General features: G+C 38.0%; 1 protein-coding gene across 3 annotated transcripts in view; it reads left to right on the top strand.

Moving 5' to 3' along the window:
• The window catches only part of KLHL13 (kelch like family member 13), a 185,815-nt gene that overhangs the window by 142,237 nt on the left and 21,484 nt on the right, over positions 1-22,094 (top strand). For 2 of the 3 annotated variants that reach the window (XM_027089494.1, XM_027089496.1), the window contains exons 3-4: positions 5,170-5,311; positions 21,473-21,605. In XM_027089494.1, the coding sequence (XP_026945295.1) occupies positions 5,170-5,311; positions 21,473-21,605 (275 nt within the window). Of the gene's footprint in view, positions 1-5,169; positions 5,312-21,472; positions 21,606-22,094 lie in introns of those variants that run through there. The other variant, XM_027089495.1, reaches the window with a different exon arrangement.

Raw genomic sequence — 22,094 nt, 5'->3', positions numbered from 1 at the left:
GGGGGAAGGAAATACCTTGACGGATTTAGCACTCAAATTCAAATGAATGTGAGAACAGGTGGCTGAATTTTTCCCCCACCTGCCAATGCAACTTTATAGCAAGAAATGTTTCATTTAGCAAATGCTACAGCTAGCAGACACTTCTCTGTTTCAGAGCAGAAAAACAAATGGCGGGGGAGTTCTTCTTTGAAGAAAGCCTTTTTCTTGATTTTCTTTTTAAATTGTGAGTGTGAGAAATATGTATTTTCTTTTTTCTGGGGGACGGGTGGTGAAGCGTGAGTCAGTGCCTTGATTAACCAAGCTGACTTGTTGTGTTGTTATACCATTCATGACTTTTATTTTTGTTTTGTTTTGTTGTTGTTGCACTTCTTGCACACCAACCCACTGGCGCTGACTTTCAGTTAGAATAAGATGATTACTCTGGGAAATTGCAGTATTTGAATAATACTTTTGACACTAACTCAGAAACCCCTGTTCTTTTGTTACGGTGGCATTATGTTATTAGAATTACATACATTGTTAGGTTTAACCACTTTGTAATGTGGTAGTCACAAGCAAGAAGTGCTGTCAAACTGATCAGGAGCTGAAGAGAGAAAAGTTAAAGGCATTGATATACTTTTACCTTTCTGGTTTTTCTCTGATTCACTTATTTTTTTCCCGCAGAAATGAAATCAAGTAAAGTAAAGGGAACAACTTGACATGTATTCTGATAGTCTTGGGCAGTATGTTTCCTCTGCAAGTGCACGTATCCTATCAGCATGTTTTATTGAGACCGATGAGTGTCCTAAGACTATTTGAGGCTTTGGAACCAAATGATGCAATTATGAGATACTCTTCCCTTCCCCATATGGCATACCAACAAACCCGATTGCTATAGTGAATTCTAAGTACACGGTTCTTCATAGAACATCTACCAAACTATTACCTCTACAGAACTATTCATTGTAGAAAACATATTCGAACCAGATCGACAGACCACTCTTGCTGCAGCCCACCCACCAGTAATACACAGTCTTTTATTGTCATGATGTTCAGTGTAAAAAGGAAAAGAATGTGTACGTTTGATGATTTTAAATTTTTCATTAAAAAATCCATGAGTGAACAATGCCATGCCGATGGCAGGGGCTTAATATTTGTTTGCACTAGCAATTTTGAGAGTATATCTTCTACTCTACTCTTTTATAAGTTTACAGATTTGCTTTAATTTGCATATTCTGGAGTACGAATGGAGTTGAACATTTTTCTATCTGTTAATCATTTGTACTTTTATATTTATGAATTGTGTCCCTATGTCATTTACACCTGTTTCCCTTGGGGTAATTTTTTAAATATGGAAGGCTTTGAGGCAACATTACAATGTTAGTATCACCCTGTTAACATGTGACAATTGCTTAGACTATTTCCTTTGTCTTCAAATACTAGTACAAAGAAATGCCACAGTCTCTGTATGTGTGGTTTGACCACCTTTGCAGAGCTTTCAGTAAGACCATCAGGCAGTGCTTCCATCTCTACCTAATGCTCTTCGAAAAAGTAATTGTTCTCTTTGAGCAAGTGCACTTGAGTGACTCATGTACACTTTGTGAAAGATTGCTTTCATGCTCTGTGGTCGGTCACTGTTTACAAAATAAGATGTGTCCAGCGGCAGTGGGGCGGGCGGGAATGGTGTGGTAGCAATATGTAGACGCTGGAAGAAAAAGATTCAATTTTTCAAAAGAAAATTGATGAACACAATCTCTCCCATGAATAATTTTACAGTTTTGATGAAATAGGACTATTTGGACAGGGTTTGCTTGATTCTAAATTGGCACGTAAAAGTGAATCCAAATAACAATTGTTTTTTTTTTTTTTTTGGTTTTTTTTTTTCCTCTCCAAATGACAATTGTTTAAAGCCGACTTAGGAATTATTCTTCCATGAGTTTACATAGGACAAAAGCCTTTCCACATAATTATCTTATAAACTTCAAAGCTATTATGTACTTATCTCCTGTAAACAGTTGATTTTTCAGATTGATGGACTGGAGGAGAGCAGAGGTATTCTATTATTAGGCAGTCTTGGAGGAGTTAGTGGTAATTAATAATCCTACTGTGTTTCTGACTGCCAGCGTTACCTCATGGAGTTAACTCTCAGACTGGGAAGTTATTTAGAACATGAAATTTCTTTAGAAAATCTGTCCTGAGGAGGTTAATCCCTCTGTACCGGGGTTTCTCAACCTTGGCATTCTTGAAAGTTTTGCCTGAGCACTGCTTTGCCGTGGAGACCTTTCCTGTGCCTTGTAGGATGTTTAACAGCATCCCACCAGATGAGAGTAGCAACGCCTCACTACCCTGCGACCACGTAAAGTGTTTCCAGACATTGATGCCCCTCCCCGCACTGAGAACCACTGCTCCTTTTATTGCTTTCAACCATATGACTTAGAAAGGATAAGATTAAAAATGTTATTTGTTCTTGGAATTACTCAGATAATCATTCCTTTAAGGATAGTTTGATGTCATTGTGGCTTGGAGTTTGCAGAGAGGTTTCACCTCCTTGCACTGTTGAAGAACAATGCTCTTCACATCCAGTCAATAGACTTAGTGAGTAGGAGATAGAAGAGAATATTGAATCTGCTGGGGAGGTTGACATGACATGTGCTGTTACTGATGCAGAAATAATAGGGAATGTTCTGAATGTTTAAAAGTCAAAAGATGTTGATGAGAAGTCATGAAAAAGATGATTTTAGTGAAGACTTCTTTAGCTTTTGAAGTAATTAGTTAGAAAGCCAGACATATTATCTTGCCAAGAATAGGCTGCGTTTTTATATTCTGCTTTTCGATTTTAAGATCAAGAGACAAATGAGGGCTTCCCTGGTGGCGCAGTGGTTGAGAGTCCGCCTGCTGATGCAGGGGACACGGGTTCGTGCCCCGGTCCGGGAGGATCCCACATGCCGCGGAGCGGCTGGGCCCGTGAGCCATGGCCGTTGAGCCTGCACGTCCGGAGCCTGTGCTCCGCAACGGGAGAGGCCACAACAGTGAGAGGCCCGCGTACCACAAAAAAAAAAAAAAAAAGAGACAAATGACATGGAAACAAGTTGTGATCTGTAGTTTATTAAAAAAAAAATACAATTTCCAGGATATGTCATGGGGGCAGTGCGGTTTCAGCTTCACTCCTGTCCCGTTTACATCTGTGGTTCTGTGAAATAATAATTGACGGTCATTTAAGGCACCGCATTATAAAGAAATGTCTCTGGAATGATCCACAGAAATGAGATTCTGTATTCATTCAGATGACATATATTAAACCTCTCATGTGCCAGGTTCTGTGCAGGGAATACAGAAACTAATGAAACATTCTGCTTGAATGTCCCATTAAAATAATTCTGGATGAATGGAAAATTTCTGGTTAGGGATACCAGTCACCATCAATCTATTTCCCACTTTTCCATTTGATTCTGTAATTAAATGTCTGTCTGCGAAAGCTGGTTAAAAGTATCTGCAAATGTATGTATGCTATATATCATGTATATAATTTCTTTTAAAAAGCTATTTCTGAAGCTAGTGGAAAACTATATTCATTTTCTTTTATGCTTGTTAAAATCTTATTTAAATTATTATCTTCTTTATTAAATATCCATGAGAGTTGAATAAAACATGGTTATATATTATTAATTCATTTTTTGGTTATACTATGGCTCTAATATCGTTAAGAAGAATTGATGTCACCCTTAAGGCCAGGATTTTTGCTAATTATTGCAGGATTTAAAGCCATTTGGTTGGTGTCAAAATTCAAAACGGAGGATCTTTGTTAAAAGTACGGTATTGTTGTAAAACTTTTTTTCCTATTAAAACTGATCAACTTAGATTATAGGTATGGTAGGGAAAAGGTGAAATCTTTATGGTATTGGATAGACACGAGTTAGAGAAACCAATAATTCAACCTTCGGGAAGTTAGAAATAAATAGGAAAAAGGCATAGTTCTAGCACTTGGAAATCCATTCTTCCTTCCTCCCTTCTTAATGTCCATTTTAGCAGTCTGCCCATCATGAATGCACAAACCCGTTCAGAAGCATGGGGCTCCCTGCTCTCAGGTGATTCAGAAACAGTTTTAGCAGTGTATACTTAAGGAAACACAAGTCTACCTAGTCTAAGGAATAATGAAAGGTTGTACCACAATGGTCAATTTTTAGTGTAACCTGAGGCCTTTAACTATTATTTTGCCATTTTCTCTGTGAAACTAACTACAGGTTGACGACAGGTTCTCTAATGCTTTTTATGGTCCCTGAAAAATTGCTAATGTGATATATACACGGGCATAGCTTACGTTTATTATTTTTATTATTTGTTTGTTTGGAAAGATGAAAAGGCCACTACACTGTAGCTGTTTCGCTAAATAATCCCAAGTGATTATTTAGTGAGAGATACTGCTAGAAAAAGGAATTCTTTCATGTGTAAACTTTTTTGTTCAGTTGGGGTTGATTAGAACTATAGTAACACAAGAGGAAGTAATGTATTAGGATGCCACAGTTAATCTCTGACTTTTACTTATGGGGTCTTTGGAGTTTGGAAACAGACTAAACTTAGATTCAAATCCTGTTCCAGTCCCTTTAATAACTTTGTGACCTTAGGTAAGTAATTTGTAACCCTTCTGTAGCTCATTTTCCCTACCCTTAATAAAAAGGAGATACTAGTAATACCTGTTGCAATGGATTATTTTGAGGATTATATGAGATCATGTGTGTAAATTTCTTGGCAAGTACCTGATATATAGTGACTGTTCAATAAATGGTAAATGTTACATTTATCTTTCTAAAAGTAGGGATTCCAAAGTAATTTTAACTGTGAATAACACAATTTGATGGTATTGCTACCTAAACCACCCAATACCAAAACAATTACTCTGGCACTAGAGAAACAAACCCTTTGTAATTATAGTTTTGAGCCAGCTTTTAGTTGATTTCTCAGTTCCCATTTATCTATTCTGACCTCGGAAAGCTTTTTACAAATATATATCTATTTCTTCTATGATGTAGAATGGTATGAGCCTAAAATACAGTGAAACAACATTCAGTATATTCCGTGGTCAGATGATTGGCACATAATCAGAGAGTGTCTGTTTCTCTAAATCATCCAGTTGTTGTGAATTATATGACAAGTTTTCATTGGTTTTTCTTTCTGATTTAAAAACCTTTTCAGATCTCTAGTGGAAGAGGAAGACCAACACATGAAATTGTCCCTTGGAAGCAGCGAAATGGGCCTCTCCTCCCATTTGCAGTCTTCCAAGGCGGGAACCACACGCATCTTTACCAGCAATACCCACAGTTCTGTGGTGTTACAGGTAATCTCACTGTTGCATTATTCATAGCTTTAAAAACCACCCAGGGTTTTTGTGGTGTGGGATGTCACTAGTGGGAGAGGTTGTGCCTGTGTGTGGACAGGGGGTTTGTGGGAACTCTGCTCAGTTTTGCTGTGAACCTAAAACTGCTCTTGAAAATAAAGTTTATGAATAAAAAAAACAAAGAGCAAACAAATAGAGGAGAAACCTTGAGGGGGGGAAAACTGCATACCTTCCTGATGTTAAAAAAAATTCTGAGTTCATTCTTTGTTTCATTTGTGTAAGGGAGGTCTTGCTGTCATGCCACATTCTTACAGAATGTTGTGTCTGGCAACGTTGACTTTTCATTATGTCTCAGCCAAGGTAAATATCACAAAGTCCCCATATTAAAGTTTCTAGTTCCTCCCTCACAACCTATTTTCCCAACACCTTTATCATAGTTCTCAAGATCGTATTTATTTGGTGTCTCAACTCACATTGGCAATTGTAGGTATGGGAGTAGGGGTGAGGGCCGCTGGACGCAAACACACTGATACATGCAAGAAGTAATAACTGACATCAAAGGAGAGGACAGAAAAACAATAGAAAGCCAAAAGAACACCAAAGCCCTGCAATGTGGGGCTGTGTAACATAGGGATAAGCAGTCCAAGTACTTCTGACTATTGTGGACACTCCCTGACCTCGGTGGATGTTGCCGAGTTACAGAGCAATAGTGTAATGCTTGATGTCCATAAATTCCTGTTAGATATAGTCAAATTATATCAGTCTTCTCAGCTTAGTAAGTTAAGGAAAATAAATCCTTCTAAATCTATTTTTTAAAGAAATTTCCCCAGATGAATTTGGTATGAGTGCATATCCTTGGTCGAGAACCATGATAGTCCAGCAGTATATAGTATATAGTATAGTATATAGCATAGTATATAGCATAACGGGAGACGGAAGCTTGCACTTTGCTGTGTGGCCTCGCTGTGCCATGTAATTTCTCTGGGATTCATTTTCCTTATCTCCAGACTATGACTCTCGAGTGGGAGATTTCTAAATTTTCTTCTAGTTCCCATTTGTGATTCATTGAAATCTCATTTTTCCAATGTTTCAATTCTAATGGGATCTGGTTCATCATATCATCAACAGAAATGAGAGGGTCAGGAAGGAAAAGCTTCCCATCTCCTGGTATCTTAGTTTATGTAAATGGTTTAATTGTTGGTTTTACAAGATTACGGGAGGAAGAGAATAAGGGGTCAAACAGTTAGGAAAAGCATGAAAGGAAGAGGTTTTTTGTTATATTAAAGTACTTTCTCTAAAGAAACATAGAAACTCACTTACCCCTCCGCTATACTTCTGCCCTATCCATGACCATAGTCATGTGTTAAAGCCAATTTTTGTGGTCCTGCTAATTTTTAAAGTTTACCTTAAACCAACTAATGAAAGCCACTGCAGTGCAAAGAGATTTAGAACAGTGGTCCTCAAATTTTATTACATATCAGAATCACAAGGAGAAGGGCTTGTTAAACAGTGAGCAGTGGGCCCCATCTCAGAGTTTCTGATTCAAGAACTCTGAGGGTCGGGCCCAGAAATGTGCATTTCTAACAAGTTTCCAGGTGATGCTGTAGGTCCAGGGAGCATACTTTTTGGAAACACTGTTCTAGAGGCAGGGTCCTTTTTACACCAAGAGAGATGGCCTCTCCCTTTCTCCCTATGTATCATATGGACATTACAGGTTATTGTTATAATGGGGACACACTGGAAGTAGCTTAAATATCCATCAGTAGGGAAATGGTTACTTAAATTATGTTGCATCAAAACTGTGTAATACTGTGCAGTCACTAAAAAGAGTGAGCTAGATCTGTGTGTACTGAATGGAAAGGAACTATTAAATGAAAAAATAATAGGACAGCTGTGGCATAGCTACACAATGGAATATTATTCAGCTCTATAAGGGAATGAATTTCTGATACAAGCTGCAACGTGGATTAACCTGGAAAACATTATGCTAAGTGAAAGAAACTAGTCACGAAGAGCATATTTTATATGATTCCATTCATACGAAATTTGCAGAATAAGGAAAGGTACAGAGACAGAACATAGACTAGTATTGCTCAGAATTGGAGAAAATCAGAGGATATAAGGATGATAGCTAAAGGATGCGGGGTTTCTTTTTGAGGTGATGAAAATATCCTAAAATTGATTGTGGAGATGGTTGTACATATACTGAATTGTACAGTTTAAATGGGTGGATTGACATGTACTCACTGCTATATTTAAAATGGATAACCAACAAGGACCCAATGTATAGCACAGGGAACTCTGCTCAATATTCTGTAACAGCCTAATTGGGAAAAGAATTTAAAAAAGAATAGATACATGTATATGTATAACTGAATCACTTTGTTGTACACCTGAAACTTACACAACACTGTGAATCAACTATACCCCAATATAAAGTAATAAGTTAAAAAAAATAAATGGGTATATTGTATGGTATGTTAGTTATATCTTAATAAAGCTGCTTAAAAAAAAGTAACAGGGCAATATATATTGTATAATCCCGTCTATTTGTAGAAATAATATACAATATGTATACATATACATGCATGTAAATGCATAGCAAAAGGTCTGGAAACATTAGGGAGGCTGGTGAATGATGTCTTACACTTTGCTCTGGGTAATCCTGCACTGTTTAATTTTTTTTACTATGGAAATATTTTTGTGTCTAACTTAAAAAATATAATGGTGACCAAACAGTTGTAGCTGGGTCTTAGAACCCTTAGCTCTGTCACGTTTTAGCTTGGCTTTTGTTGATCTAGGCTGGCAGTAGGAATGGAGATGTGAAAGTAACCCGAGAGTTCATTCTTTCTTCAACTGATTTTTTATGTTATAATATTTTCTGTGGTGGTGTAGAGGTACCACTCCATATTGCTATTGAAAAACATTGTATGCTCTCTTTAAAAGTCTATTAAGGGCTTCCCTGGTGGCGCAGTGGTTGAGAGTCTGCCTGCCGATGCAGGGGACACGGGTTCGTGCCCCGGTCCGGGAAGATCCCACATGCCACGGAGCGGCTGGGCCCGTGAGCCATGGCCGCTGAGCCTGCGCGTCCGGAGGCTGCACGTCCGGAGCCTGTGCTCTGCAACGGAAGAGGCCATAACAGTGAAAGGCCCGCGTACCGCAAAAAAAAAAAAAAAATAGTCTATTAAAAATTATGTTCTCACTAACTGAGATTTTTTAAGTCCAAGCACTAACAGAGACTGGGGTTTTTTCGTATCTAATCTTAGGTGTATGGTTGTCAAGGGAACAAGCTAGAGAAGTGTTTAATGTGTAAATGTTATCATTGTTTTAAAATTAGCAATCACACAAGCTCCAGCTTCAAAAGGCATTGAAAGTAGCTGTCAGGGGAACAGATCCATGGGGAAAAACTATTTAAAGAAGTCTCACTCTGAAGGATACCCTAGTGCACAACTACAGTGGGAAGGACATGAGTTTAGGCTAAAAGTGGAATCCTAGTTACCAGCTAGTTATGTGACTTTGGGAAAGTCTCTATCCCCCACGGGCCAGTTTCCTTATCGGTCATGTGCGTAGTGGATGTGAGGATTAAATGTGACAATTTATGGGAAAGTCAGGTGCATAATAGATATCCACTTATTTTCCTTCCATTTGCGCCAAACAGGGAAGGTGTCAGAGGAAATGTTGATCAGAAGTGATGGGTGTGCCAAAGAAGGTGTCCATCTGGTTGGCTTGATCTGCTCCAGCAGACTGTCTCCACTGAATAGGCTTCTGGAAACTAGGCTGTCAAAGAAAGTGCCTGGAAATAATTTTGATACCTGATAGGCTCGAATTCCTAGAATTCTGAACCAATTCCGGGAGAATTCATGATGGAGTTAGCAGTGCAAAATACTTTTACTCAAGTAAGGAAGATTAACCAGGGTTTGCTTAAGTAGTAATTGGTGAAGTCAAGAATTATTTCACTTCCCTCACTCCTTTACTACTGCTACAACTGTGGTTACTTCTCATGGAAAACGTCCATCCTTTGGCTTCACCCTGTTATCCCAGGTTGTTAACATCTTTTAAACCCCATACTATGGTGATTCATCAAATCATACCCTTCTTAGCATCTTCATTTTTTTAAAGTAACAACTTTAATTTTCATCTATATTATCATCTTGTATGTATCCATTAGTAGTCATTCCCCATCTACCCCCAACCCCTTTCCTAACCCTAGACGATCATTAGTCTACTATTTATCTCTGTAGTTTTACCTATTCTATATATTTCATGTAAATGGAATTATACAATGTATGGTCTTTTGTGACTGGTTTCTTTTATTTAGCATGGTGTTTTCAAGGTTCCTCCACACTATAGTATGCATCAGTACTTTTTTCCTTTTTATGACTAAATAATATTCCGTTGTATGGGTATACCACTTTTATAAAAATCCATTCATCCATTCATGGACATTTGGGTTGTTTCCACTTTTTGGCTATTGTGAATAATGATGCTGTGAACATTCATGTGTGAGTGTCTGTATGGACATGTTTTCATCTATCTTTTGTATATACCTAGGAGTGGAATTGTCGGGTGATATATCATTGTGTTTAATCTTTTGAACAACTGCCAGGGTGTTTTCCCAAGTGACTGTGTTTTACGTTCCCATCAGTAAAGTATGAGGATTCCAATTTTTCTATATTCTTGCCAACATGTGTTATCTATCTTTTTGATTATTGCCATACTAGAAGGTGTGAAGTGGTATCTTACGGTTTTGATTTGTATTTCCCTGAGTGCTAATGATATTGAGCATCTTTTCATTTTTGCTTATGGCCACTTGTATATCATCTTTGGAGAACTGTCTCTTCAGGTCAGTTCTCCATTTTTTTAGCTGAGTTATTTATCTTTGTATTATTCAGTGGTAAGAGTTCTTTATATATTCTAGACACAAATCCCCTAGCAGATACATGATTTGCAAGTATTTTCTCCCAGCACCTTCAGTTTTGTGGTCCCTTATTGGTCTTCCATAACTACTCTGCCAATCTTCAGTCCTTTATCCATTCGACCATATGATCTTTGCTACTGCTTTACCTTAGTAGAGTTAATGGGACAGATAGTCAAGGCAAATTTCTGGAAGACTTCTGATTTTTCATTATTCTCTAAACATATGTTATTCTTTTATACTTAAGTATCTTTGCACTCATCCCTTCTCCCTGGAATGCCCTTACTTAAATTTCTTGGTCTGGTAAACCCCTATTTATTCATAACGATCCATCTTAAATGGTAAACGGTAAAACTGGAATTCCAGTTTCGGCCTAAACTCACGTTCTTCCCACTACAGTTATGCAGTGGGTAATTCTGCAAAGTGAGACGTCTGAAGACAGTTTCTCCCATGGATCTGTTCTTCTGACAGCTAATTTCAATGCCTTTTAAAGCTGGAGTTTGTGTAACCTAGGCAGAGTTGGCAGCTTCTGCTTTACCCCCCTCATAGCCCATCAATATTACCTATCAGTGAGATCCACAAGATCTAGAGTCTAATTTGTTGTTTCTGTCTGCGTATGATCTAGTGCTGGGGTACATGGTGAATGATTAATAAATGTCACTAGATTATAATTATTGTTATTTATTATTAATATTATTATTATCATTGAAAGGGATAATACATATAAAGAGCCTAGCCCAGTACCTGGCACAGAGGAAGTACCCAATGCTTTTTACTGCTCTTATTGATATTGTTTATGGAATAAATGAATTTGAATAGCACTTATAAGTCACTTTCACATATGCTTGCCTCATTAATATGTGAAACAATTTTGTGATGTACAAAAGGCAACAATTATTATCCCCATTTTATAGATTGGGAAACTGAAGCTCAGGAAAGTTAGAAGGCTTGCCCAAATTCACTTGCCCACTAAGGGACAAAAACCAGGACTTGAACACAGGTTTTCTAAATGTAAAGTTGTATTTCTTCTAATCTTGCTCTAAAATCTATTCTCTTTTTAATGTCTTTAAATATTAACTTTTCACTGAATATAAATATAAAAAGATATATTAAAGGCTAAAAGATAATTTGGCACGAATGATACAGTAAAGATTTTATTCTTAATAGAAATAACAGAATTACACAGAGTGTCTTCATGCCTGCCTGCCCTTCCTCCCTTCCCCTGTCAAAATGGGGGTGAATGGGGGAACCAAAGAGAAAAAAATGTTAACTGCCATTTGGAAACATCCCTGTTAGGACAAGGAGGCCATAAGTAGAGTACCATGTTTCAGCCTATCAAGCTTGAAAACGCCTCCCGGCTCCAGATGTCTAGATGCCTAATGGATATTTTCTCATGTTAAGATTGGTGCCTATCAGATTGCTCTTCCATACTGCCCTCCATTTTGCCTATTTATTTTCTCTGTTCAACTTTAGTTGTAAAGTCAGTGACAGATTTGGTTGTATTGTCTCAAGTTATTATCTATGTAATAGACTGCTAAAGAAATGGCTTTTCTCAAGAGCCTATACAAATTAACTTGCATTGCTTTCCAGTGGGCTAACTTCATGAAATACTTATCCTAAGGTAAACGTTTGGGTTGCTGATCGTGTCATGTTGATGAACTGTACCCTATTTAAAAGTTTTATGATCATAAGCAACTTTTAAAATATATTATTAGCATAAGAAAGGCATAATGATTTTAGAATAAGTTATATTTTATAAAAGAGGAACTTGAATAATCCAGATTGTTGAAGTTTTTATTAAAATGATACTTTTTATTTCTTTATTTCAGTTTCCTGAATGTCACCTAGAATATAGGGAAATGAATATATAATTTTTCTTGGGGATAGTTCTTCAGGTACTCAGGTTAGGGTACAATAGTTTATTCTAATACTTCCAATTGAGTGTGTGTCTTTAGTATATAAGTTGGAAGAGAGTCTACCACCTTTCCTTTTAGGCCACTTTACTGTATCATTACCCTGCTCTTTCAAATAAGTTTTTTTGTTGTTTTGATATTTAGCATGTTTTAAGTGATAGAGAGGACCAGTACATACCAACCGAGAGTGAAATATGCTCGAATACATACTTTCAATTTCTGATTGTCTGTTGCTAGTATATAAAAATGCTGTTTGTTACTGATTACTCATCTTGTGTCTTGCAACCTTGAAAGACTGACTTATTAGTTCTAGAAACTTTTTTGTAGATTCTCTAGGATTTTCTACATAGACAACCATTTTGCCTATAAATAAAGATAGTTTTATTTCTTCCTTTCCAGTCTGATGCCTCTTATTTCTTTTTCTTGCCTTATTGCACTGGGTAGAAACTCCAGAAAAATGTTGAATAGAAGTGATCAGAGTGTACATTCTTGCTTTGTCCTAATACTAGGGGGAATGCATTCATTCTTTCACCATTAAGTGTGATGTTAGGTTAGGTATAGATTTGAGGAAGTTTCTTTCTGTTACTAGTTTGCTGAGAGTTTTGTGGGTTTTTTCCCAAATCAAAATTGATGTTGGATTTTGTCAAACACGTTTTTGCACCTATTGAGATGATCTTATCATTTTTCTTTTTTAGTCTATTAATGTGAATTATATTAATTGATTTTTGAATGCTAAAGCAACCATGCATTATAGGAATAAACACCACTTGCTCATGATGTATTATCCTTTTTATATATTATTAACTTTGATTTGATATAGTAGGAATTTTTGCATCTATGGTCATGAGGGTCTTTGGTCTTAGTTTTCTTTGATTATCTTTGTCTGGTTTCGGTAGGATAATAATGGCCTTGTAGAATGAATTGGGACATGTTTCCGCCTCTTAAGTTTCTGGATCTGTTTCTGTAGAATTGGTGCTATTTCTTCCTTAAATGTAAGGTAGAATTAACCAGGGAAAATTCAGTTTTATAGTATATATATGGCTACTCAGTTTATCTATTTCTTCTAGAGTAATTATTAGCAACTTGTGTCTTTCAAAGAATTTGTCCATTTCAACTGAGTTGTCAAATTTATGGGCATACAGTTGTTCATATTTTCTTGTTATCCTTTTAATATTTGTAGAGTCTCTACTGATATCACCTCTCTCAATGCTATTATTGATAATTTGTATTTTCTCCATTTTTTTCCCCCTAATCAGCCTGGCTGGAGTTTTATCAGATGTATGAATCTTCTCAAAGAACCAGCTTTTTGGTTGCTTTTTAAACATTTCTCTATTTTCCTGTTTTATATTTCATTCATCTCCACTTTGATCTTTATTATTTCCATTCTCCTGTTTAATTTGGAATTAATTTGCTCTGCTCTTTCTAGTTTCTTGAGGAAGCTGAGATCTTTCATCAGACCGATAATAGTCTTTGCTCTGAAATCTATTTTGTCTGATATTATAGTCATGCCAGGTTTCTTTAAATTCGTGTTAGCTTGGCATATCTTTTGCCATCATTTTACTTTTATTTTTAACTAACATACAGTAAAACGGATTTTTTTAAATTGATCTATACATATGTGAGTTTTCACAGATATATTGTTTCATGTAATCATCACCACAATTAAGATGCAGGACTGTTCTATTATCCTAACATACTCTCTCTCTTTTTTTTTAATAAATTTATTTATCGTATTATTTATTTATTATTTTTGGCTGTGTTGGGTCTTTGTTGCTGCGCGCGGGGGCTTTCTCTAGTTGTGGCGAACGGGGGCTACTCTTCGTTGTGGTGCGTCAGCTTCTCATTGTGGTGGCTTCTCTCATTGTGCAGCACATGCTCTAGGCATGTGGGCTTCAGTAGTTGTGGCACGTGGGCTCAGTAGTTGTGGCTCATGGGCTCAGTAGTTGTGGCTCACGGACTCTAGAGCGCAGGCTCAGTAGTTGTGGCACACGGGCTTAGTTGCTTCGCGGCATGCGGGAACTTCCCGGACCAGGGTTTGAACCCTTGTCCCCTGCATTGGCAGGCGGATTCTCAACCACTGCACCACCAGGGAAGCCCCTAACATATTCTCTTGTTACACTCGGTAGTCACACTCATCCCTACCTCTAAGCCCTGGATACTACTGATCTGTTTTTTGTCACTGTGTTTTTGTCTTTTGAGAATATTATGTAGATGAGATCATACAGTCTGTGAGCTCTTGAGACTGGCTTCTTTTACTTTGTGTAATATCTTCAAGATCCATTTACTTTGTTTTGTGTATCAGTAGTCTATTCCTTTTTATTGTTAAGCAGTCTTCCATGGTGTGGAATTTTGTGGGGTCTCTTTCTCCTGATCCTCCATCTCCACCATCTCCCCAGTACTCCCAGTTCTGTAGGGCTCTCCTTATGGTCCTCTGGCCTGAAAGCTGGGACTTCATCTGATCAAAAAAGGTTCCTCTCAGAATTTTAGGAATTTGCTGTCACCACTGTTACCACTGTCACTGTTGCCACCACCAGTGCCTTGGAATTGCCTGGGGATTGGGGCTCAGAGGAAAACAGAGGGAAAAAAAGTGAAATGGATCTTTCTCCACTCCCTGTGAGCTTTCAGAATCCCTTTCCTTGCTCTTCCAGCCAGAAGTAGAGCTTTCTCAGTCTGCTCCCAGATGACTGCCTCCAGGTTATATGATGCCTGTTTCCAGCATTTGGCGAACCTTGAAGAGTGTTCCCTGTGCTCCTTTTAGGTGGTTCTTTCCCCCAGACAAATGCACTCATCAGTACTCATCTATATACTTGAAGGGGGATTGTTTGTAGATCTCCATAGCCCTCTCTCTGTGCAGAGCTCCCCTCTTGTATTCTGCGCTACAAACCTAGCTGCCCTAAGACACTCAACCCTGGGAAAATGCTGGGCTTCGCCCGGGTTCCCACTCCCTGTACCTCTGGAAACTCCAGGCCATAAACAATCATGGGGCTCCGCTAACTTGTTTCTCCTCTTTCACAGATCTTCTCCTTCATCCAGCCTGAAACTATTATTTTTTATATATTTTGCCTGATTTTGAGTTGTTTCAAGAAGTAAGGTAAATCCACTCCCTGTTACTTCATCTTTGCTGGAAACAGAAATCTATGGGCTATACATTGACCCTTGAACAATGCGGGGGTCAGGAGTGCCAGCCCTCCATGCAGTCGGCCCTACATATCCGCAGTTCCGCATCTCCAGATTCAGCCAATCGCAGATCGTGTAGTACTGTAGTATCAATATTTACTGTTGAAAGAAATTCACATGTAAGTGGATCTGTGCAGTTCAAATCCATGTTGTTCAAGGGTCAGCTGTAATTAAATGCTAAATTTAATTACAGACTCCAGATGCCTAAGTCTTTTAGAGATTTGGTTAGAGAGAGCTTTACATAGGAGGTCAAATTTGAACTCGGCTTTGAAGGAGGGAGGATATTCTATGTGAAAAATAGAATAAAATAGCATAATTTAGCACAGTAAATTGGCATAAATAAAGGTACTGGAAAAGGAGTAAGCCTGGGTTTTTACCGATGAGGTAGTCTGGAGAACAACCTGATAAGATGGGTCAGCATACTTAGGGAAATAATGAAAAATAAGGTTGAACAGTTGAGTTGGGGCCAGATTAGAGAAGTCTTTAAAGCCTTATATAATGATATAATGCAGTGATGGAAAGCCATTAGCAGTTTTTAAACTCCAAGCAGTGTTATATAATGAGAATAGAGTTTTAATTAATATCTGTTCCTTTTCTGTCCTCTGAATGAAATGAACAGTGTCTCATAAAAACATGACTGTGATATTGCTTTGATCAAATACATTACATTTACTTAAAGATTAGAGTAAACCTATTCCTCTACCTTCTCTTCTTTTAGTTCCTTAATCTTTGTTCATAAAACAATTTTAAAGTTAATAATTTTTATTGCTCTTCTTAGGATGCATTTCCTTTTTACTCCACTTCCTTTTTGAAATTACGCTGATCAAAACTAGGTAGAATCTGCTAGTAAGTTATTGCCAATGCAGAATTCAGTGGAAAGATGTGCTTATCAGATTACTTTTTAATACGTGAGAGTATCAATCTACCTTTTTTTCCACAGTAGCATTCTATTTATTTTGAAAGCCATTGACATCCAACCAACTTTTGGTATACATTATTTGTAGCTCATCAGGTTTCTATATTATAGTTGTGTAATGTCAGTACATACCCTCCTCTCTTTTATCGTGACCATTTAAAAATTTATCAAACTCATTTAAAATGTTTCAGTCCTTCAGAGTATGACATATGTACCTCCCTCTATTTAATAGTATTTGAAGTTTCGATATATTAGGTAAATTTACTACAGAGAAGAGAAGAACCTTTTCTTTAAGAACCTTTTTCTTAATGCTTATTTTTTCCCTAAAAGGATGTGAAGAAGAAATAAAAAAGAAGATATGGGGATGTTAATAGAAGAGGGAAAGGGAAATAATAGAGTAAAGAAATTGAGAACAGACAATAATCCCCTCATAAATAGAACCCAAGGCTCAGAAAAAAATAGAAAAATAGAGAACTAAGATAAGGATTGAGTTAGAAAGAAGTTGAGTTTAAAGCAGTAAAAACAGTTTAAAGACACTCCAAAAGACTAATGGGAAACTTTGAGCAATTTTGCATAAAACACAGCTGTATCTGTATATCGTGGATTAGCATGCAGAAATAGACAAAAATGTTTATAGAATTCTGGCAAGAGGAATCAGTACAAATTTGGTGGAAGAAAATGATTTTATAATAAAAGGACACATTTTAAGTGTGCAAGGTATCTTCAAGAATATTCCTAGAGTTAAATAGGGGGAAAGATTATAACAGTGAAAGCAAAAGGTAGACGTACAGAGGGCAGATGAGAATTGTGGAAGAGAATGACCCCCCCTTTTCTTACTTTTATTTTTTAATTTTGTATTATTTTTATATTTTCTTGGACGTGCTGCACAGCACGTGGGATCTTAGTTCCCCGACCAGGAATCAAACCCGCGCCCCTTGCCTTGGAGGTGCAGAGTCTTAACCACCAGGGAAGTCCCCCCTGCCCCACTTCTTTTCATGTGTACATTCTTCACAAGATTAGAGTATAAAAGTTGTTTAGAAAAATGACTGTACTTCTGTACGACAGAGTATGTTGTAGAGGAACTTTAGTTTTTTTTCTCTTTAAACACAGCTGGGATAGTACAGATAACAACATGCAAACAAGATATTTAGGTCTGTATGAAAACAGTCTGAATTGACAGATCTTATTTGGATAAGGACAGCAATAATCAGGAATAAAATTAGCAAATATGGAATTGGATAGTGGGATTATTTGTGCATTTGAAAATAAAGGTTATGAAATGTATAGAAAGGGAAACTACTTTACATGCAGTGAAAACAAATGCAAAACCTCTCAAAAGCGGACGATTTGCCCAAGGTAGATAAATTAAGCTTAGGATAGAAAATACTCAGAATGTGATAAAAGTGGTCTAGGAGCCTCAGCTTCCTTTCTGTGGGGATGCCAGATTATACTGAGAATGGTTAGAGGATTTTTTTTTTTTGATAGTGCAAATGGAAGCAAAACGATCAAATCTGTGAAGAGGGTAAAAGCTTCTAGTGTCTTAGCTGAACTGTCGAGATTTTAAAGATTGAGTAGAAACCTCAACAAGCGGTTTTAGTGGAATATGGACCAAATGAGAAATGACACAGGTAATGATACAGGACACATTAGCCATGCCTTTTTTCAAAGGGGAAAAGAAGGAATAATAAATAGTAGGAAAGAAGCCTACTGACATTACTCAGTTCTCAGTATAAAATATTTGTAGGAATATTTTAAAGGCAGGAGGGCCAGCAAATGAGCCGAGAAGGTTTTGGGTTTTTTTTTTTAGTGGAAGAAAATAACTGATTAGATAAAATCATTGCTTTTGACTGAAGAAGCCATGATTGCCTTTCAAAGATATTATCCACATATACCTGAGAGAGGAAGATTCAAAAGTTATTTGCTGAATAAAAATAAAGTAAGATGGCATACTGTACCTAGTTTCATCTGATGGGTATCTTGACATCTCTCTTTTTTGCCAGTACCCAAGGTATGATAAATTTCCCAAGATAAACTATATGCTTTAACTTGCCAGTAGCTATTAACACTTTAAAAGTATATGTTGTTGAAACCAACAATTCCACTTCTAGGAATACCTCCCACAGATCTACTCACACAAGTAAGTATATGTACAAGGAAGGTCATTGCAGCATTGCTTGTAATAGCAAAAGTTGAGAGACCAAAAGTGAGGAATGGGTGAATAATTATGGTAGACCCCATACCCCATGAAATTCTGTGCATCCACTAAAAAGAATGAAGTAGATTTGTGTGTACCGAGACAGAGGGCTGTCCGTGTTACACACTCAGGTGAATTTGTGTGTGTGTGTGTGTTTTTGTGGTACGCGGACCTCTCACTGTTGTGGCCACTGCCGTTGCGGAGCACAGGCTCCGGATGCGCAGACTCAGCGGCCATGGCTCACGGGCCCAGCCGCTCCGCGGCATGTGGGATCTTCCCGGACCAGTGCACGAACCCACGTCCCCTGCATCTGCAGGCGGACTCTCAACCACCGCGCCACCAGGGAAGCCCAGGTGAATTTAAAAAATGCGTAACAGGGGACTTCCCTTGCGGTCCAGTGGTTGAGACTCCGCGCTTCCACTGCAGGGGCGCAGGTTCTATCCCTGGTTGGGGAACTAGGATCCTGCATGCTGTGCGGCCCGGAGGGCCCCCCGCCCCCCAAAAAAAGGTACGTAACAGTAAGTGTAGTATCCTACTTTAAAAACTCCTATATGCATATGTGTAGAAAGTGGCCTGGAAGTATATATACTAAACTGCTAACAGTAGTTACTCTTAGTAAGTAGAAGAGGTGGACTTTACTTTTCTATTTTTATCCTTCTGTATTTTTACAACAAACATATATCTAAATTTTTTAAACCTGAAATTTATCTGAAGGAGAAAAAAGCCAAGCCTTTGGGAGCCAACCTTTTCCCCCCAAACCCTGGTTCAATTCCTCTTCTCTCATCTTGGCCTGTACAGTTTACCACAAATAAGCACTATAGGCACAATTTATTTTATTATTGAGAGTAGGTTCACAAGTAAAGTTCCTGGTTTCTAGTTAGCTTGTTACAAAATTCAAGTTCTACATGTTGTTGTTGTTGTTGTTGTTGTTTTTTTCGGTACGTGGGCCTCTCACTGTTGGGGCCTCTCCCGTTGCGGAGCACAGGCTCCGGACGCGCAGGCTCAGCGGCCATGGCTCACGGGCCCAGCTGCTCCGCGGCATGTGGGATCTTCCCGGACCGGGGCATGAACCCATGTCCCCTGCATCAGCAGGCGGACTCTCAACCACTGCGCCACCAAGGAAGCCTGTTGTTGTTGTTTTTAATACCAAGTGGTGGCTTCTGGGTAAAGTCTGGTTTGTTTGGTCAAGCATTAACTGAACATTTGTTAAGTGCCAACTGTGTTCCAAGCACTGGGGAATTCAAACATCCTAGTCCCTCAGCTCTTCTACCTGATGGTTCCCTCCTCCTCAGTGGCTTGGCCATCCCATCCCCAGCCCCAGTGGTCGCATTCAGGACTTCCCAATTCTCGTATGCTCACCTACGTTTGAAAGGCAATCCCCTTAAACTTACTGCAATTTAGACTCCATACGTGAATTTTCAAAAAGCCACTGCCTACCTTCTCCATGAAAATAGTTCCCTAAAATGGACATCTCTTTTTACCTCTACTTCTCTAAATAACAAGAACAGGAGATGATTTAGCAATGGAGAAAGGAAAATATTGAGGGGGCGCGGGGGTGGGGAAATGTTTGTGTTTACAAAGGAAAAGGGGCATTTGTGAAAGAGTTGATATTTGTGAACAAAAACATATGTCAATCACTGTTGGAGAGAGGAAAGTATGATACATAATCCTGTTCTAAAGTATATGTATAATGTATAAATATTTTTGGAGTAAAAATATTTATATCTCTCTCCAGAGAGAAAGTGGCTGGATCACATTATCTCTTTGAAGTTCTAGTTCTGTAGATTCAAGCATTTTCTTTAAAAAGCAATTTAAAAATTATGACGAGAAGATGTTTAGACTAAGATTTATATTATACATATGTGCAGGATCACTATTTCTGAAACTGCATTCTTCAGTATGTCGTGCCTTTTGCTTCTCAAATCCATGAAACACGACTTTAAATAAAAGTTTTATTTGGGGTCATTAAAATAAGAAGGGGATAGAATAATCCTTGCTATTAGTTCTTGTTGTATTACATTATTATATTACATTATATTATTAGAAAGTAATTTGTAGGACTTCCCTGGTGGTGCAGTGGTTAAGAATCCTCCTGCTAATGCAGAGGACACGGGATTGAGCCCTGGTCCGGGAAGATCCCACGTGCCGTGGAGCAACTAAGCCCGTGTGCCACAACTACTGAGACTGAGTCCACGAGCCACAACCACTGAACCCGCATGCCACAACTACTGAAGGCCGTGCGCCTAGAGCCAGTGCTCTGCAACAGAGAGAAGCCACCGCAATGAGAAGCCCGCGCACCGCATGGAGGAGTAGCCCCCGCTCGCCGCAGCTAGAGAAAGCCCGTGCGCAGCAACGAAGACTTAATGCAGCCATAAATAAATAAATAAACAAACTAACAAATAAATAAATCTAACTAGTAAGAACCTGCTGTATATATTAAAATAAATAAATAAATAAAAGTAATTTGTATGAGTATCTTCATGATTTTTTATAACAGTACATTTCCATTTTTGAAACTACAGACTCCATCTTGCAAAAATCTCTTTTTATTCTCCATTTTTTTATTGTGATAAAATATGCATACCATAAAATGTACCCTCTTAACCATTCTTAAGTGTACTGTTCAGCCGTATTAAATACATTCATAATGTACATCCATTACCACCATCCATCTCCAGAACTCTTTCCTTCTTCACAAACTGGAACTAATTCTGCACATGGGAAAAGAAAGTGTACATGGTAATTTTTTTTTCAAAATACTGTGAGAGCCAATGGTTATATAAATAAGTGAATGTATATACTCTTTCCTTATTTGTTCTTAATCCAAATTAACCTTAATTTTATCTTTTTTCTACAGTGAGTTAAATATATATTGCCACATAGCAAGTAGGCTGTTCAGTTTTTTCTTCTTCTGAGTCATTATTCTACTGGCTTTATGTTCCAAATATATTCCCCACACATTAATACGTCAAGAGAATTCTAGCACACAGAGATCTGTATTCCCATTTTACCTTGCCGAGCGGCTCATCTCATGTTCTTGTTGTAGGGGTTTGACCAGCTCCGACTTGAAGGGTTGCTCTGTGACGTGACCCTGATGCCAGGGGACACAGATGACGCCTTCCCTGTGCACAGAGTCATGATGGCCTCTGCTAGTGATTACTTCAAGGCTATGTTCACAGGTAGCTTGCCTTTCTAACGTTAAAACAGTATGAAAAATATGTGTTTAAATCCTTGTATTGGTAAAGGAAGATTCAGTTCTTTTGGTCAGTGTCTTTACAAGAAGAAAGAGGAGTTTCAAAAGGAATAGACACCCAGTATGTACAGTTGTGGGTGGCCCTTTTTTAACCTGGAAAACGGATGTACCTTTCTTATTCTTCTGTCCACCTTTATCTCATCGCTTTGCTTTCCCAGACACATATCTGAATGGGCCATCAGAGATGAATACAATCCCCACTAATACAGTCTCTAATCCACCAAAAGATCTGAAGTGACAGGAGAACATTTTGGAAGCACTTGCATCGTATACCACCTCCATTAGTATAGAGATATTCCTTTTTAAGTACTCTCTTTTAACTATAAAATATGCAGAAACCTGACTCTGATACAAATGCTGCACAGAATAAAATTTCCCTGATTTTATCATATCTAGTTAGCAGCAGAAGTGAGTT

This window comes from Aethalodelphis obliquidens, unplaced genomic scaffold (assembly GCF_003676395.1).
Source record: "Aethalodelphis obliquidens isolate GAN/ISIS:26980383/991018 unplaced genomic scaffold, ASM367639v1 scaffold66, whole genome shotgun sequence".
NCBI classification, from domain to species: Eukaryota; Metazoa; Chordata; class Mammalia; order Artiodactyla; family Delphinidae; genus Aethalodelphis; species Aethalodelphis obliquidens.
This window is presented reverse-complemented; position numbering and strand designations above follow the sequence as displayed.